The 19,858-nt window shown below is 37.5% G+C and overlaps 1 protein-coding gene across 1 annotated transcript in view; it reads right to left on the bottom strand.

Annotated features, from left to right (window-relative positions):
- INTS7 (integrator complex subunit 7) overlaps positions 1–19,858 on the bottom strand; it is a 91,565-nt gene that overhangs the window by 27,185 nt on the left and 44,522 nt on the right. Inside the window, exons 10-13 of the mRNA XM_059995085.1 lie at positions 19,467–19,564; positions 16,546–16,785; positions 14,842–14,979; positions 13,531–13,737 (exon numbers count right to left, since the gene is read on the bottom strand). Of these exons, the coding sequence (XP_059851068.1) occupies positions 13,531–13,737; positions 14,842–14,979; positions 16,546–16,785; positions 19,467–19,564 (683 nt within the window). The remainder of the gene's footprint in view (positions 1–13,530; positions 13,738–14,841; positions 14,980–16,545; positions 16,786–19,466; positions 19,565–19,858) is intronic.

Genomic DNA, 19,858 nt, shown 5'->3' with positions numbered 1-19,858 from the left:
GGGCCCCGCCGGTGGCCAAGCGCTCCAAGACGTTAAGGGAAGGGCAGGCCTTCCCTAGTGCAGAGGCACGGGTGTTGGCCGACTGTCCATTTTTGCAGAAATCTTCGTCCTATGTGGGATCGCTGTCTGGAGAAGGGCTCCTGCTTTGTTCCGGGAAGAAGCTGACCCAGGACGGCAACACGTGGCTGGAAGGGCCATCTCCAGAAAAGAGGAAGAGCTGAAGTGCCGTCAGTGATCCCCTCCAGGCACCCAGAGCCTTAACTGAAATACCGGATCGTTCCCTAGATTTTTGCTACATTAAACTATATTGTCCAGTTAAAAAAAAAAAAAGAGTACGAAACACCGTGGTAGAGGACAACGATTCCTGGCTCTCCCCTGACTGCACAGCCTTTGGACAACTTTGCCAGTGAAAGAGCTTTGTTCCAACCACCTGCCCCAGTGCAGCTGTGTCGATGGCACGAAGCTTCGTTCCGCAGCTCCTATTTCACAGCAGTCCCCTCTCCCTGGTCTCGTTGTGGGTCACACCATGATGGCTGCCCACCCCTCAGATGGACCACAGGTTCTGGAGTTGGCTGCTCCCGAGAAGAGCCGGGTGGCGACTTTTTTGAGCAGGACCAGAACAGACCTCCTCGGGTCACGCAGCTGCAAGTGGGACAGTGACCCAGCCGCTCGCTTGCAACCAGCGACTTTCCCAAACCAGCTGCTGCTTCAGCTTCGTGATCGGGCCAGTTTCTATATTGGGTAATGGTCAAGAGGCATGGTCTGTGATGTCATGTATGTAAAAATCTGTTTCTCGTTTAAGTTACAAAAGTAATGACAACACGAGCTTTTGCAGGGCCGAGCTCACTTTGTTCTGATCGCTGCCACCAGCGTAGGGGGTCCAGGGTGGTGGGTAGATGAAGCCCACCTCTGCCTGAAGCATCCAGCCAGGCTGTGCATCCACTTCCTGGTCTGAGAAATGGAACTAATAAGCAGAATACAACTTCTCTTTATTGTTTGCTATGAAGAGTGATCTGATTTAAACATTACTCGGAGGCCCCTGCTTATTTTACCAACCACAACGTCCTCAACGTTCCTCCATGCCGTAGCAGGTGACAGGACTTCCTTCTCTTTTAAAGGTTGAATAATATTCCATAGTCTGGATAGACCACATCTTGTTCATCCATTCACCTTTCAGTGGACACTTGGGTTGTTTCCACCCCTTGGCTAGTGTGAGTAATGCTGCTCTGAACACGGATGTACAAATACCTGTCTGAGTTCCTGCTTTCAGTTCTTTTGGGTCTATACCCTCATGGGTGTGAGGCAGTATCAGTGATTTTTAAGACTCCTTTGCTTCCCAATTTCTTTAGCTGTCTTTCTCTCCCCTCCTACCTTATGAAATACTTAAGAGGTTAAATGTATAAGATAAAGAAATTCCTAAAAATGAGGAATTGGGAAGTTTAGACTTACATCTCCTAGAGGGATTGGAATGAGTCCCTTTTTATCACCCTGAATTCTCCCAGCCAGTGCCTGCCCTGTCCCACTTCGCAGCTGGCTTTGGGTTCATGAAAACATACACAATATTAGAAATTAAGACTAAAAGATTGTTTTTAAAAGATTTTTATTCATTCATTTAAACTTACAATAAGAAACCGACTCCATGTTACTCAACAATAAATAACATTTTATGAAAAATCATTATTTTCAAAAAATGATTAGTGAGAACAAGGGACTTGTTTCATATGTTTGCAGATCTCTTTAATGTCTAGCTTGATAAAAGGCAGCTGGATTCTCATAGCTGCTTCTGTGTTCAGTCTCTTGTAATATATTATTTTAGTTGATGTCTGTTAAGAAAATTTGATCTCACAGGGATGTGTAGCAGGAAAATGGAGAAGTGTTTATATAGGTTCTCCACCATTCACTGAATTGTGCAGTTATTCCAAATGTTGACCCATTTCACTAGACAATATTAAAAATCACAGTTGTGTGGAATGTAAATTGGAGCAGCCAGTATGGAAAACAGTAAGGAGACTCCTCAAAAAATTAAGACTAGAACTACCATATATGATCCAGCTATTCCATATCTGAGTATTTATCCAAGGAATACAAAAACACTAATTTGAAAAGATAGATGCACCTCAATGTTCATGGCAGCATAATTTACGATAGTCAAGATATGAAAACAACCTAGGTATCCATCAACAGATGAATGGATAAAGATGGTGATATATATATGTACCATTGTGTCCCCTTGAAAAGGCAAGGACCGTCTTAGTATTATTAGAAAACTAGTTTTTTTTTTAATATCAGTTATCTTTTAATTGAGGTGTAGTTGATTTGCACTGTTGTGTTAGTTGCAGGTGTACAGCAAAGTGATTCAGTTATACATATATATATTCTTTTTCAGATTTTTAAAAATTTACCGAAGTATAGTTGACTTACAAAAAAAATGCTAACTTAACAATAAATGGAGGTGTAATGAAATTAACTTTCTTCCCTGACATGACTCGCTTAAAACATGCTGATGCCGTTCTTAGATAGTATTTCACACTCTTCTTTTAGGAGGAGAGCCTGGTGTGTGACTTGAGGTTCTAGAATTAAGTTACAATATTATCCATCTGACCAAGTATTGACCTTAGTGTAGTTCTCTCTAGTTTTAAGTGTCAAATTATAGTTTTATTATTTGGTGGAATTCATATTTTACTCTAGGAAATAGTTTGCCACTTCCTGTATCCTTTATAAGAACATACACTTGCTCTAGTATCCCTCTCAAATTGCAAAAGTTACACCTATATAAAATTATATAAGCTAGAGGTAATAACTATAATCAATATATTGAATTCTGTGGTTTTCAAACTTTTGGGATGTTTTGTTCTAATCATGAAACAGCACAGATTAGGGATATTAAAGAGACTATTTCAATTGTTTTTAATTTCTTGGAGATTTGATTTGCTCTTATAGGAAGATAAGTTCCCCCTTTCTCTGCCCCTTAAGCTGCTACTTGCTATTTTTTATTTACTGCTTATCAATAACTTTAGAAGGGTCAGGGATACAAGTGGGTATATATGATATATATACAGTTATATACAGTGTAGACCATCTTACCAGACAAAAAAATCATTTGCAATATTGTCCTAACATGCATTATAAAACTGAAAGCGAAGCAAGATGTAGTTATAATGAAAAAGATTTACTGCTACTCTGAAGTTATTTCTGACTAACAAGAAATATTTGATGATATAAGATGGTAACTTTGAAAGTGACTGTGCATCTTACATCGTGTTATACTGAGGAAAACAATGTTAGATATAGTATGCATGTTCAAAAAGAACACAGAAAAGATAAACTTGTGATAAAGGTCAATCAAAGACTTTAAAAAGGTAATATCGTCCATGAGAGACAGAAAACATATAAAAATAAAATTTAGACTATAGTGCTATGAACAATGCCAGTGAGAAATAAAAGGGATATTATTTACTCTTCTTTACATGGGGGCTAAAGCTTAAAACGGAAATGGGTTCCAAGGTCAGCAGGTAAAGCAAAAATTGTATACAGTCAAAATTATCCCTGAAAATTCCTCAAGAAGGAACTACTTCCAGTAAATTTAACACAGGTGAAGGAACAGCAAACTCAGAGAGCCCCGGGGTATAAGCTAATTGAGAAGAACTGTCCCCACTATTTAAACTGCTATTTTGTGTCCCCATTATTTAAATAGCTATTTTCCCTCATTCTTGTTCTTTCTTTCTTTTTTTTAAAAGTCTAAACATACAGAGGTAAATCTGTGTTAAACACACATTTAATGCTACTTCACTGAATTTCTGACTTGTGGTACATATTCTGTTTTCTACATGGAGCAGCTAAAAAAACCCAATGTGGCTGAAAGGAAAGCTACTTAATAAACTCAGTTAAAAATATTTATATATATTGTGGTAAAGAACATGTGACAACCAAGAGTGAACCACAGTGCAAACAATGGACCTTAAGCCCCTAGTAACCACCACCCTACTTTCTGTTTTTATGAATCTGACCACTTTCATTTAAGTGGAATCATATAATATTTGTCTTCTTGTAATTGGATTATTTCACTTAATACAAGCTCAGTTTTTGAAAGAATAAGCCAAGCTTAAAGCAATAGTAGACTAAACTGTTTAAAACCAGACCTCCTGCTAAGAACAAATGGAAAACTGAGTTAAATATTATGAACATCTATCTAAAAGCACCGAAGAGCTACTAAGGCAACAAGGAGCCAAAATCATGGAGAGATGGGCAATCCAAGAAGATAAGACTGACATCTGGTGATTACTTGCTAATTTGAAAGCTGCTCCTGGGAGTCTGAGAAGCTGAGCAGAGCTTTCAGCAGTCTCATAAGACTAAGAGGGCTGTGGAAAACACTTCAGGCTTTTGGCTGTAACTTCAAAGGGCTATACCCTAGGAGTTAGGAAAACCAAAAATATACTGGCTCTTCCAAGGACTGAAGCTTAGCTCTGAATCAGTTCAATCCTTGGCTGGATTAGGGTAATCTGCCCTTAGCTTAACTGCCTGCCAAAAGCAAGGATGATATAATCATTGTAATTTTTCACACACACTGTCCAAAACTAACTAAAAAAATAACTGAGTATACAACAAAGACAAAATTCCTCAAACCAAAACGGGGATAAAAGGTCAAAGACACAAACCACAACAGATCCAGATAACAGACTATCATATATGAATTTCAAGATAACTACAATCAATATGTTAAAGAACTTAAATGACAAGATAGAGAGTCCTGGAGAAGAACTACAGAATATAAAATAACCAAATGGAAATTCTGGAACTGGAAAAACACAATAAATGAAATTAAGAACTTAATGAATGAGTCTGACATGCTGATTAGACACAATGTAAGTGAGAATTATGGAAATGGAAGATAGGTCAGAAGAAAATATTTAGAGTTAAGTATGGAGAGATAAAAAGGTGGAAAATGAAGAAAAGAATATAAGAGATATATGAGTCATGGTAAAAAGAATTAACATGGGTGCACTACGTCCCAAATGAGGAAGAAAGGGACAGAAGCATTGGCTGAAGAGATAATGGCCAAATGTTCCATAACTGATCAAAGTCATCAAGCCTTATATCCCAGAAGTACTATGAACCCCAAAAGGCATTTATACTGATAGTAGTATAAACTGGAAACCACCATAGGCAACCTTTTGGTAGTATTTATTAGAGCTGAACTTAGTATATCTATGACACAGCACTACCATCCAGAAGATAGGCACACCTATATCAAAAGATGTGCGTAAGAAAGTTCAAAGTCAAATTATTCTAAATAGCCCCAACCTGGAAATAACTCAAATGTTTCTCAAAAATAAAATGGATAAACAGATTGTTATAACAGTTATCCAAAAGAATATCACAATGAAATGAAAATGAACAAACTACTGCAATATGCAACAAAAAGCATGAATGCATCACACGAATATAAAGCTGAGCAGAGAAGCTAGAATCAAAAGCATAATACTGCATGAGTCCTTAAATAATAATGAAAAACAAGGCGAGACTCATCTATAGCTTTAGAAATCAAAAGTGCCTTCTACAGAGAAAGGTAAAGGTAGTGACTTGAAGGGAAAACATTTCTTAAAGTGATAAGAAGCCACAAATCAGAAGATAATATTTGCAACTCATATAACCTACAAAAGATTGGTATCTAGAACATCCAAAATAAAAAGGCAACCTAATGAACGGGAGAAAATATTTGCAAATCATGTATCTAGTAAGGGGTTAATACCTAAAATACATTTAAAAACTCATACAAGTCAATAGTAAAATAACAACAACAAATAATCCAATTAAAAAATGGGCAGAGATTTGAATAGGCATTTTTCCAAAGACATACAGATGGCCTATAGGCTCAACATCACTAATCATCAGGGAAATGCAAATCAAAACCACAAGCACAAAAGTCAACTCACACCTGTTATAATGGCTATTATCCAAAAAACAAGAAATAACAAGTGTTGGCAAGGATGTGGAAAAAAGGGAATCCCGGTGCACTGCTGGTAGAAATGTAAACTGGTGCAGCCACTATGGATAACAGTATGGAAGTCCCTCAAAAATTAAAAACAGAACTACCATATGGTTCTTCAATTCCACTTCTGGGTATTTATCTGAAGAAAACAATAATACTAACTCAAGAAGATATCTGCACCTCCATATTCACTGCAGCACTATTTATAATAGCCAAGATATGGAAACAATCTAAATGTCCACTGATATGTAAATAAAGAAAATGTGGTATATATACACAAAATGGAGTATTATTCAGCCATAAAAAAGAATAAAATCTTGCCATCTGTAACAACACAAATGGATCTAGACGGTATTATGCTAAGTGAAATAAGTCAGACAGAGAAAGACAATTACTGAATGATCTCACTTATATGTGGAATCTAAAAACAAAAACCAAGCTCATAGATACAGAGAACAGATAGATGGTTGCCAGAGGTGGGGGTAGGGAAGTGCATGAAATGGGTGAATGGGGTCAAAAAGTACAGCTATAAAATAAATGAGTTATGGGGATGTAATGCACAGCATGGTGACTATATTGTGAGGGAGAGGCAAAGATAGCAGAGTAGAAGGACCCTGAGCTCATCTCCCACAGGCACATCAAAATTACAGCTATTTACAGAGCAAATATCAATGAAAGTGACCCGAAGACTAGCAGAAAAGAACTTCTACAGCTAGAGATGTAAAGAAGGAACCACAGAGAGATGGGTAGGAGGGGTGGAAATATGGTATAGTCAAGATCCATACCCCAGGTTGGTGACCAACAAATGGGAGCCTAATTACAAACTGCAGAGGTTCTCCTCAAAAAGCAAGGGCTTTGAGTCCCAGCCGGGACTGGGCTTCCCAGCCGGGAGCCCCTAGAATGCTTGGCTTTGAAGGCCAGCAGGGCTTATTTTGGGGTGAGCCACAGGACTGTGGGAAATAGAGACTCCACTCTCAAAAGGCATACACAAAAGAAATCATAGAAGGAAAAGATCAGAGCAGAAATAAATGAAATAGAGACTAAAAAAACAATGGAAAAGATCAATGAAACTAATGGCTGGTTCTCTGAAAATATAAACAAAATTGACAAACCTTTCACCAGACTCATCAAGAAAAAAAAGAAAGGCCCAAATCAATAAAATAAGAAATGAAAAAGAAGTTACAACCCACACCATAGAAATATAAAGGATCATAAGATATTCCTATGAACAATTATACAACAATAAAAGGGACAACCTAGAAGAAATGGACAAATTCCTAGAAATGTACAATTGCCCAAGACTGAATCAGGAAAAAACAGAAAATAAGAACAGACCAATTACCAGTAATGCAACTGAATGGGTAATTTAAAAAACTGCTGACAAACAAAAGTCCAGCACCAGATAACTTCACAGGTGAATTTTACCAAACATTTTGAAGAGAATTAACACCTATCCTCCTCAAATTATTCCAAACTGCAGAGGAAGGAATGCTTCTGAATTCATTCTATGAGGCTGGCACCACCTGATACCAAAACCAGACAAAGATACCACAAAAAAAGAAAATTACAGGCCAATACCACTGATGAACACAGATGCAGAAATCCTCAATAAAATATCAGCAAACTGAATCCAACAATACATTAAGAGGATCATACACCATGATCAGGTGAGGTTTATGCCAGGGACGCAAGAATGGTTCAAAAATCAATGTTATACACCATATTAACAAACTGAAGAATAAAAACCATATGATCATCTCAACAGATCCAGAAAAGGCTTTTTGACATAATTCAACATCCATTTATGATAAAAACTCTCCACAAAGTGGGTATAGAGGGAATATACCTAAGCATAATAAAGGTCATATATGACAAGCCCACAGCTTGTTTTCCACTCAATGGTGGAAAGCTGAAAGCATTTCCTCTAAGATCAGGAACAAGACAAGGATGCCCACTCTCACCACTTTTATCCAATATAGTACTAGAAGTCCTAGCCACAGCAATCAGGCAAGAAAAAGAAGTAAAAGGAATCCAAATTGGAGAGGAAGAAGTAAAAATGTCCCTGTTTGCCGATGATACGATATTATATATAGAAAATCCTAAAGACACTACCAAAAAACTACAGGAACTCATCAATGAATTCAATAAAGTTGCAGGATACAAGATTAATACACAGAAATCTGTTCTGTTTCTATACACTAAAAAACAAACTATCAGAAAAAGAAATTAAGAAAACAATACCATTTATAATCACATCAAAAAGAATTTAAAATACCTGGGAATAAATCTAAGGAGGGAAAAGACCTGTACTCAGAAAACTGTAAGACATTAATAAAGGAAACTGAAGATGACACCAAAAACTGCAAAGATATGCTATGCTCATAGCTTGGAAGAATTAATATTGTTAAAATGCCTATACTACCCAAGGCAATCTACAAATTCAATGCAATCCCTATCAAAATATCAAATGGCAGTTTTCACAGAACTAGAACACATAATTCTAAAATTCATATGGAAACCTTACAGGACCCCAAATAGCCAAAACAATCTTGAGAAAGAAGAACAAAGGTGGACGTATCACACTCCCTGATTTAAAACTCTACTACAAAACTACAGTAATCAAAACGGTATGGTTTTGGCACAAAAACAGACACACAGATGAATGGAACAGAATAGAGAGCCTTGAAATAAACCCACACGTATATGGTCAATTAATCTACAAAAAAGGGGGCAATAATATACAATGAGGAAAACACAGCATCTTCAATAAGTAGTGTTAGGAAAACTGGACTGCTACACGCAAAAGAATCAAATTGGACTCCTTTTTCACATTACATACAAAAATAAACTCGAAATGGGTTAAAGACTTAAATGTAAGACCTGAAACCATAAAATTTCTAGAAGAAAACAGGAAGTACACTCTTTGACAGAATACTGTCTTATTGAGCTAAGTATCCTCTGTCTTACCTAGCAATATTTTTTTGGTTATGCCTCCTCAGGCAAGGGAAACAAAAGCAGAAATAAACAAATGGGACTACATCAAACTAAAAAAGCTTTTGCACAGTAAAGGAAACTATCAACAAAACAAAAAGGCTACCTACTGAATGGGATATTTGGAAACAATATACCTAACAAGGGGTTAATATACAAAATATACAGAGAACTCAAACAACTCAACATTAAAAAAAGCAAAAAATCCAATTAAAAATGGGCAGAGGACCTAAATAGACATTTTTCCAAGGAAGACACACAAACGGTCAAAAGGCACATGAAAAGATGCTCATCCAGGGAAATGCAAATCAAAACCACAATGAGATATCACCTCACACCTGTCAGAATGGCTACCATCAAAAAGACCACAGGTAACAAGTGTTGGAGAGGATGTGGAGAAAAGGGAAACTTGTGCACTTCTGGTGGGAATATAAATTGGTGCAGTCACTATGGAAAACAGTATGAAAGTTCCTCAAAAAATTAAAAACAGAACTACCACAGGATCCAACAATTCCACTTCTGGGTTTTTATCCAAAGAAAATAAAAACACTAATTAAAAAAGACATATGCATCCCTATGTTCACTGCAGTATTATTTACAATAACCAAGATACAGAAGCCAATTCCACTCCAAGGTAGTATTTTAGATCAGTATCTCTTAATAGGGGCAGGAGTATCCTCAGCATTTCTGGAGATTAAGCGTCTCCAGCCACTGAGCATTAGGCCAACAGCAGTCCCTCCAACCCCTCTATCACTGGGCCAAACAGAAACATCCTCACACGTTTTTAAATTGGAGCAGGGGGCAGAAACATAGTTCTGACTGAGTACTGCCCTAGAGAAGGGTTTTCAATCTCAGTATACTAGTGACATTTTGGACCAAATAATTCTTTGTTGAGGGGAGTTGTCTTGTGCATTGCTGGATGTTCAGCAGCATCTTTGGCCTTTACCCACTAAATGCCACTAACACCTTGGTGAGTTGTGATAACCATAAATGTCTCCAGACATTGCCAAATGGAGCTAGAATCATCCCCAGTTGAGAATCAGTATCCCAGAGAAACCTTTACATAGGTGCATCAAAATATGTCCAAGAATGTTCACAGCAGTAATGTTTTAATAACAAAAAACTGGAAAAATCAAAATTTCCATCAACATTAGAATGGGAAAATAAATTGACATATAATCATATAATACATGGGTATACAGCAGTGAAACTGACCTAAAGCTTTATGCAACAAGATGGATGAATCTTAGGAATATAATTTAGATAACCAAAGCAAGTCAAAGAAAAATACATGATTCCTTTTTATATAAAATTCAAAAACAAGCAACATAAAACAATACCTTAACAGTTAAAGAAAAGCATGTTAAAATTGTAAAGAAAGGCAAGGGAATGGTACATACAAGGTTCAGGATGGGGACTTCCCTGGTGGCGCAGTGGTTAGTGGTTAAGAGTCCGCCTGCCAATGCAGGACACACGGGTTCAAGCCCTGGACCGGGAAGATCCCACATGCTGCAGAGCAACTAAGCCTGTGCACCACAACTACTGAGCCCACGTGCCACAACTACTCAGCCCACGCGCCTAGAGCCTGTGCTCCACAACAAGAGAAGCCACGGCAATGAGAAGGCCGCACGCCGCAATGGAGACCAACACAGCCAAAAATAAATAAATAATCAAACAAACTTACAAAAAAAAAAGATTCAGTATTGTGGTTACCTTTGTGAGGTGGAAACTGGTATACAAACATGGAGGGGCACACATGAATTTTAAAGGAAATGGTAATGTCCCATTTCCTAAACTGAGTGCTAGGTATACTTGGATATTTGATATTTTTATATACCTCACACAATATATATGTAGATATCATACCCATTCAATATTTAATAAAATAAAAAATAAATTTAAAACCCACCATTGTAGGCAGATTGCTAAAATCGTTCCTCTAACTCATGCCACCACTCCCACCCCCGCCCCAGTCTCCACACCTTATATATCTCCCTTAAAGTGTGGGTAGAACCTGTAACTTGCTTCTATCTAATGGAATACGACAAAGGTAATAGATTTTGAGGATGTAATTTAGGTCCCTAATGAGCTGACTTTATATTAATCAAAAGGGAAATTATTCTGGGTAGATCTCGCCTCATCAGGTGAGTCCATTAAAAGAGGGTCTTGAAGGTAAGAGATTCTCCTGTAGGCCCTGAAGCTTCCACAAGTCTTACGGCTGTGAGGAAATAAATCCTGCCAAAAACTACACGAATTTAGAAGAGGACCCTGAGCCCAGGCCTCAGACAAGACTGGCCCTAGCTGACACCTTGATTGCAACTTTGTGACAACATGAGCAGAGGACCCAGTTAAGTCATGCCTGGACTTCTGACTCATAGAAACCGTAAAATAATAAATGGGTGTTGTTTTAAGCCACTAAATTTGTGGTAATTTGTTACACAGCATGGAAAACTAATACAAACACTTCTTACAATTTTTATTTCTAAGAAGCAAGATAACTATCATTAATCACTGCACTGGGAAATTAGGCACCCAAACATCGCCATAGCGGCCCCACAAGCACAGAATTTTTAACTTCTCTTTAGTTTGGTTGAAGAAGGTAAAAGGATAATCCTCATAGCTAACAACCTCAAATTAGAACATTCACGTGTCAGAGAGTAAAAGGGCAATTCATGCTCAAATCATCTTCGTTAAAAAGACAGAAAGCTACCGTCAAATCCATACTTGTCAAATCAACAGGTTTTCTAAAAACCTTAAAACAAAACAAAACCCGGATAGTATAGTACAATCAGAAATGTGAGAAGTTCCAAATGATTGTATGGATCATACTGCCTTCCCCTTCAGATTATGCTCAAGTGGAGAATCATTTCCTGATTTCCTTTTATCCTCAAAGCAGTGTCTGGCACATAGCAAGTGCTTACAGTGTTGAATAAAGGAACTCCATTTCAAAAGGTGATTTGAGGCCCAATAACCTGCCCTTGCCTGTGTTAATGGCAGAACGGAGACTAAGACAAGGGCCTTCTGTCAACTGGGTACTTTCTTCCTACGTCAGAATTCAGTCCTTAATCACTGCCAAGCCTCATTAAACACACATACACACAAATCATTAAAAGACTATTAAATATTCAACAGGATTTTTCATAATATTAATTCTATCTGCCTCATTGTTTTGTGAGCCTGTTTCACAGTTCTTACCATTTACTGTACTGCATGATTAACAATTTTCTGTTCCACATCAACTAGAAAATGAAATTACCCTACTGATCAGAGGCAATAACTGTACTTTTTCATTTTCTAAGGTATTTATTAGCCTGATATAGGTAACAACAATCTTTTCCTAAGATAATCAAGAGGAGAGAATCACTGCAGTCAGTGCTACCCCTTAAAATGGAGGGCAGCCATTCCTATATTCCTGTTTTAAAATGGCAGTTAATCAATAAATCATTCTTCAAAAGATATGTACCCACAGTAATCTGAATAGTCTGTCTCTTTTGTGACATCTGTTTATTCTTTGTTCTACTTTGAAATATTTCTCTTTGCATGGCCCACCATTAAAAATATTTTAGATTATGTGATAAATATAAAACAGGTAGGGCTTCCCTGGTGGCGCAAGTGGTTGACAGTCCGCCTGCCGATGCAGCGGACACGGGTTTGTGCCCCAGTCCGGGAGGATCCCACATGCCGTGGAGCGGCTGGGCTGGTGAGCCATGGCCGCTAAGCCTGCGCGTCCGGAGCCTGTGCTCCGCAACGGGAGAGACCACAACAGTGAGAGGTCCACGTACCGCAAAAAAAAAAAAAACAGGTAGCAAAAGTTTTATGGCCCCATCTAAATATATACAATTTTTAAAGTCACGTGACAATATTTTAAACATGTTTAATGCTGATTACATAAACTCTTTACTCTTAAGGGGAAAAAGTCCTTGCATTAATACAGAAAATGCACATTTTAGGGAACAGATTCTTAGGAATATAACTAGTTTCAAGGAAATGTTAAGGATCTGCTCTCTCTGCCACACCCTTTCTTTCTTGGGAAAAAAAAAAAAGGGAATAGTAGCTGGCTGACTGTTAATTTGGAATAGGAGGATATCACAGTGGGATAAAAGGTGAGACATTAGCATCCCTCATAATTTCTTCTTTATTTACAAAGCAAGAAACTCTAGTTTCCTAGTGAGTAGTTGCCAGGTATGAGATGGGGTGGAGGGTTTATGTTTGACGGTAGCAGTCACCCAGGCTGTAGTCTTACTAACAGGAATCTGGAAAGGGAGGACCCTATCTCCACTTTATCCTTCCTGCATGGATTCAGCAATCCTCTTCACATGTGTACCTGATACTTGATAAAAACAAAATGATAAATGTTCACCAATCTATGAATGTTAAAAAGTGGGGGCGGGGTTAATGATCTACTTCCATGTCCTATTTATTACTGTAATACTGCCAAATACATATATATCAGCAGGTTTTTCAAGGTTAAAAGAGGATAAGCCCCAAAAGAAAAGAGAGACCATTGTCACACAAGTCATCATCACCAAAGGAGAATTAAGAGAACTTACTGTTAAGGAAGCAATCCCTTTGTGGTAGAATTTTAAAGACTCAGCAATGCAAGAAAGTGCTGAACTATAATTCTCCTCTTGCAACCCAGTGAGACACTGTTCTGCATGTGAGAACTCTTTCAAACTATTCAGCCAGAAGTAGAAATGTTCTGAGGCAACCTGAGTCAGCAAACTCTGATAAAGCTCTCTGGCCATGTCGTGATTACCCTAAGAAAAAAAAGGGGGGGAGGATAATGAGGTTCTTACACTTGAATTAGTTGATGTAGCAGCTAAAAGAGAAACCCAAACCTTGGATAAGTTTTAACAATCATTCCTCACATTATAACTCTGTGAGACTCAGTCTAAGTATTTCTTCAGAGAAAACATGCTGAGCTGCTTTTATGTAACATAATGACTGAAATTCTTTACCAAAACAGTTCCAAAGAGAAAATGAATGGAAGTAACTATAACCCATGTCTAGAACTTTAGTTCAAAATATAGAAAGTATAAATATTTATTGTATGTCATTTTGTATGAGCTATTTAGTGGGGTGGGGAGAACTCCAGTTAAGTTCCATCAAGCGATTACCAAGAGGAGCACTGCGCCCTCTGGAAACGACTGAGGGAAGGGTAGCTGTGGGAGGATGTGAATGCCTTTTAATGCATGGGGGCGAGGGATGCTCACTGTCTTGCAGTGCTTGGATGCTTGGGACAGTTGGGTATAATAAAGAAATATCCTGTCAATAGTGCTTCTTCTCCCATTTGAGAAACACTGTAAAATGTGAACATGTGCTTCAATCACCTAGAATAATGCTTCTCAAATTTTGTTCTCTGGACTTATCCCCAAAGAATTTCTATACTATCCAAGCTCTATATTTCCTCTCAAACAAAAGTAAATAAAAATCGTTAGGATTTCCATATGGTTGAGAGGGAACAGAAGACTAAAACTTTCCCGTTTCCACATAAGAATGATAAAGTTGGAGAGGGAAAGGGAAGAACGACATGGTGTACTGAAAGGGGAGAATATAAACGTGGGTAGGAGGGAGCTGTGCTTACGGGAGCACAGGACAAAATGAAAGGGCTGCTAACAACCTACAGCCAGAAAGAGCTCATATTTTTGGAATTCCCATGGAACTTCCCCATAATAACATATATACCATTCTCTGTGCATATGTTAAAAATTAGGTCCTTTCCTCCATCATCTTTTAATCGCATGACTAAAACGTACTTCTACCTTCATCTTTAGTTTTGACTAGGAGTAACAATCACACAACCTAAGGTTCGTAATCTGCCATTTTCACCAACCCAGTTCACATAGAAGGATACTACGTACCATTCGGGATGCCTGTCTGGCAATTCGGTATACAGTCCATCCGTTGGAGACGCTTTCAAGCTGCTGCTTAATTACTGCCTTTACTTCAGGAGACAGTGCTTTCTGACTGGCTACAAAAATCACAGTGGCCAAGCTCACCTAACATCAAGCAAGAAGTAAGAAAGTCAAGAAAATCATTAACTCTATGCAATGTCAAAGATAACTTTACCCAAAAGCGTTAAAAACTAATTAGAGCCTATCAAAAAAGAACAAAATTTGTCTTCCTTTGACATTTATAAAATTTCCACTTTATTCCTTTGCTCAGAGCATTGTGTATAACAGCAAATAATTAGAAACAATGCCCATAAATATGGATAAACTATGATATAATCACACAATGAAATACTATAGAGCAGTGAAGTGGATAAACTAGAAATACACTTATCAGTATAGACGATTCATACAAAACAGGCAAAAATAGGCAAAATGCAAAAGATTACATGCAGTATGAGAACACAAAGTTAACAATATGCCAAAAATATTGCATATCACTTAGGATATATACTAAGGTAGTAAATATGTAACAACATGCATGGGAATGACAAACACCAAATTTGGGAGAGTGGTTACCTATCCTGATAGGAAGGAAGACGACACTATCAGAGAGATACACAGCGGGGTACAAGTCAAGTGTACTAGTAACACTTTTTTCTTAACCTAGGTGATGGATGCAAAAGCTTTCATCATATTATTCCTTATGTGTTTTTGAATATTATGTTTCATAATTTAAAGTTGCTTGAAAGTAGTACTAAGAAAAAAGCAATAAAAAGCATTAATTGAAAATGCTGCTTCAATGAAAAATAAACTTGGCTAACTGCTTCTCGGTATTCCAAAGCTGATACACACAAGGATCCATACATACTGTGGTAACTGCCTGATTCCCACGACCACTGCCACTTAGTCATCTGGGTAACCTTTACTGATAGCAAATGATGAAATGGGGGCAATCTTTTACACAATGCCCCCTGCAGGATTAAACATAAAATGGGCTTGAGTAAGTAATTTCACTAAGTTTTTTTCCCAAGCCATAAAGCCAGATGACCACAAACAATACGGAGTGGCTACTTTAAAGCTTACATATAATTTATGCATATTTAGAACGTAGTCTACTCTCAGCCCTGGAGAACTTTCAACTAAACATTATTACACAGCTTCCACACCTTCTGTTTTTTTTCTAAGCATGTACCTTTCCCAGCCCCCGGACTGTACTGAAACCTAAACTGGATCCTAAACAGCTAAAGAGGTCCTGGATTGGCAAAGAGGAATTGGGTTAATTTATGGTCATTGATATCACTAGGTCTTTAACTTACATTTTTGGAAGTACAATACACGGTTTGGTTCATTATTTATTTGTCTTGTATAAAAAAGAAAAAAACCTTCATTTTCATTTTGTCCTTTGTAATAAAACAAAAATATCAGATTGAAGGCTTTGGCTACACTAAGCTGATTTGACAGGGCTTAGGAAGAAAGCAGTTTTACATGTGAACTAAATAGGGCTTTCTACACCAAAAGAGGAAATGGTAAAAAGCTCCAGGTCCCAGCCCTATTTTGACTTCAGCATGCTCTTGGTCTCAGCTAATTACTTTAACCTGTGGAATTCTGAAAGTAATTCCCACTAGACCAGATCCTATTCGTCCACATCAGGTTCAAAAAGTGGCTCCTTACCAGAAGTTCTTGTTGCTTGTCTGTGGCTGATCGTCCGATCACCTTGTAGAGCTCCATGAGGTCACCGAGCATTCCATCGCCCAACACAGGCAGCTGCATGGCAATGGCGGCCAGGCAGTGGCACATCAGGATCCGGGCAGCGTCCTGAGCACTGTGCAACTGAGTCAACAAGGTCTCAACTACAGACTGGCTGAGATGGGGCCTACCCTTGGCCAACTTCACCATACAATTCAGAGCGATCTGCATATTGAATAGAAGATGGACCAGTTACATTCTGAAGGTTCATATGAAGTGAAGCTTTAAAGAAAGTAACTCTCTACAAGTTACTAGGAAAAATCAAGGAAAAGGGTTTTTTGTAGGCATGACATTTTTCTTAATAAGAAACACATGACATTGAATCCCATATTAAGATCTGCAAGTGTGCCATGTTTAAAACTAAAATAATAAGACAGGATGGTACATTAAACGCTCATTTTAATCTAAGACTATTCAGTCTAAGACTTGAGATGAACATCATAAGGAATAATGCTGAAAAGGCCAAATAAATGCCAAACTGAATGTCATATTACTGCACTTTCATTACTTTTCAAGAACTGCTTCTAAAGTGTGGTTTGTAAACTTACCCATAATGGCATCTCCTAGGATGCTAATTAAAATATAGATTCTTGGGCCCTATCCATCCCAAACTTAATGAATTAACCTTTTTTTTTTTCCTGGTGTTTGGGTTACCAAAAGTTTGCAGTTTAAAAAAGGTGCCCTAGGTGACTTCAGCACACTGAAGTGGGGAGGAGGCTTCTAATTTTCTCTTATTTCTCAACAGAAATCTAAATATCAGTTGGTCTCAGAGTTTCTATTCAGGCCGGTTAATCACATCCCTAATATCCCAGCCATCAAAACTAGAAACCCAGAAGTCCTCTAACTAACATAGCCAACAGGTTGCTAAACCTAGTCATTTCTACTTTTGTCAAGTCTCTAATACCCATCTATTTAGCTCCCTTTCATTCTCTCTACTACAACATAAATGTCTCCCTAATTCCAATCTCTTGAAAAGATGGGCCCATTAATCCATCCTTCACGCTACAACCATGTAGCTTTCAGTGTGTTAGGAAGAATAATCATGTCTTTAGGGTCTGACAGACCCAGAGTTTAAGGTCAGTTTGCCCTTGACTGACTAAGTGTGTGTGAACAAGTTATTTTATCTCTCTGAGGCTTAATTTCTTCATGACTATAAGAGGAATACAAATTTCACTAGTTAGGGTTATTGTAAACAGTGAAAGATGTATATACAAGCCTTCAACAAAGTTTGGTACATAATAGACATATTTAAATAACAATAATAGCTACAACAACAGTTAGAGCATGGTCACTACTTCAAAATTTTAAGATCTCATTACCTACAGAATGAAGCCAAAGTTCCTCAGCCTGACATTTGATATCCCCCATGATCGAGCTACAAACTACCTTCTAATCTCCCTTTACCTCAACCAGCCACAGTGGGCTACTTATCATTCTTCCAACATAACAGGTACATTTCTGCTTTCCTGTCTTTCATAAAAGTGGTCCTTCAGGTTCAAATGATCCTTCCTCAATACTGAAATTCTACCCTGTCTTTCAAGGCTTAATTCATATGACATCTACTTGTTCAAGTCTTCCCTAATATCCTTAGTTGAAATTAATCACTCCCCACTCTGTCCTCTCAATTAGAATTGCACTTTTGTTTATATTACCAGAGAACCTGCGACATTCTGCTTGGTATTACGACCCCTTATATAAATATCAGTATCCTCTTATGGAGAGCTCCTCTAACAAAGGGACTTTTCTTGACCATCCATGTATGTCCCACTGTGCTGAGTCCAGTGTTTTACTGACACCTATGATTGGTGGGAAAGGTTTTGGTTTGCTTTCTTTCTTTCTTTTTAAACTTTTTAAATAAATGTATTGTGGTTCCAAAGGGATTCTGTGGACTTGCCAATCACATGTTGCCTACTTCCTTCACCACCCCTTGATTATCAGCTTTTATTTAATGGTACTAGTATCTTTACTGTACATCATTATGACTACATCATGCCTTTTCTTAACATGCTAAAATAAGTCATGACTTCCCTCAAGCCATACCTTAGACAAGTTATAGTTCTTACATTCTCCATTGTCTACTTAATAGCCTTTTACTTCTATTAATTCCACTTTTCTTAATTATTTTGTACCATCAAAAATTATATTTTATGTTTCAATCCAATAATAGTCTCATTTAAAAATTTTTTAACTATCTCTAAGATGATTCTATAATTAAGTGAAAGTGAAAAGCCCTTAAAACTAGGGCTTCTATACTCTAGAAATTAATACACGCTTACACATTTATGAGTTTGACTGCAGTAATTTCATCAGTTCTTTGTGATCTTATCAGTGTTACCTTAGATTATAAACTTCCAAAACTGCAGGAGCTCTGTCTATTTAACTTTACATTATCTAGGACCATCATATGTATCTATTACAACTTAATAAACACTTTCAACTGACGGCAAAATAGGCCAAAGCTCAAATTTTTACCTCGCCTATATTTTGGAATAGTAACAGTCAAAATGCTAGCTTTGAAAGTGAAGATCAAGGGCAAATATTTGTTTAAGCCAGGAGTTCACAAACTCTTGCACTTGGGCCAAATCCTGCCTGTTTTTGTAAATAAAATTTTACTGGAACACAGCCACACCATCACCCTTCCTTTTTTTTTTTTTTTTAAAAAAAAAAAAAAAAACCATTGTCCATGGCTACTTTTTTTCTGCAATAGTGAACTGAGCAGTTGTGACAAAGAGTGCACTGTCTGCAAAACTTAAAATATTTACTATCTGAACCTTTACAAAGAGATTGCCAATCCACACTTTAGGCAATGAAGACAGGCATTATATTAAAATAACTGATGTTTTCACCTTTAAAGTGGCTTGAGCACCTGGGCTATCATCTTCACTACAAAGTACCAGAAGGGATTCCAGGCCAAAGACAGCATCTTGTTCCAGTGCCAAAAGGTCTATAGGAAAAACACTAATTTTTTTTAGCGGTCAAGTAGAGAAGATTAAATGCACACACACACACACTTAGAAGAAGAAAACATTAAGGAATCTAAAATATAGGAAATACTTCAATGCATAAAGCTAACCTTCCTGAAAAAGTACATGTGGCATTACTTCTAAAATGCAAAGGCTATCTTTAGACTTGTATATTTCCACTACCTTATTGAAGATTATAAAAATATATACATTGTATCAAGCCGAAAAGCTTCTGCACAGCCAAGAAAACCATTAACAAAATGAAAAGGCGAGCT

The sequence above is a fragment of the Delphinus delphis genome, chromosome 1, assembly GCF_949987515.2.
Source record: "Delphinus delphis chromosome 1, mDelDel1.2, whole genome shotgun sequence".
Taxonomy (NCBI): domain Eukaryota; kingdom Metazoa; phylum Chordata; class Mammalia; order Artiodactyla; family Delphinidae; genus Delphinus; species Delphinus delphis.
Note: the sequence above shows the minus strand (reverse complement) of the source record. Positions and strands in the feature narration are given on the sequence as shown.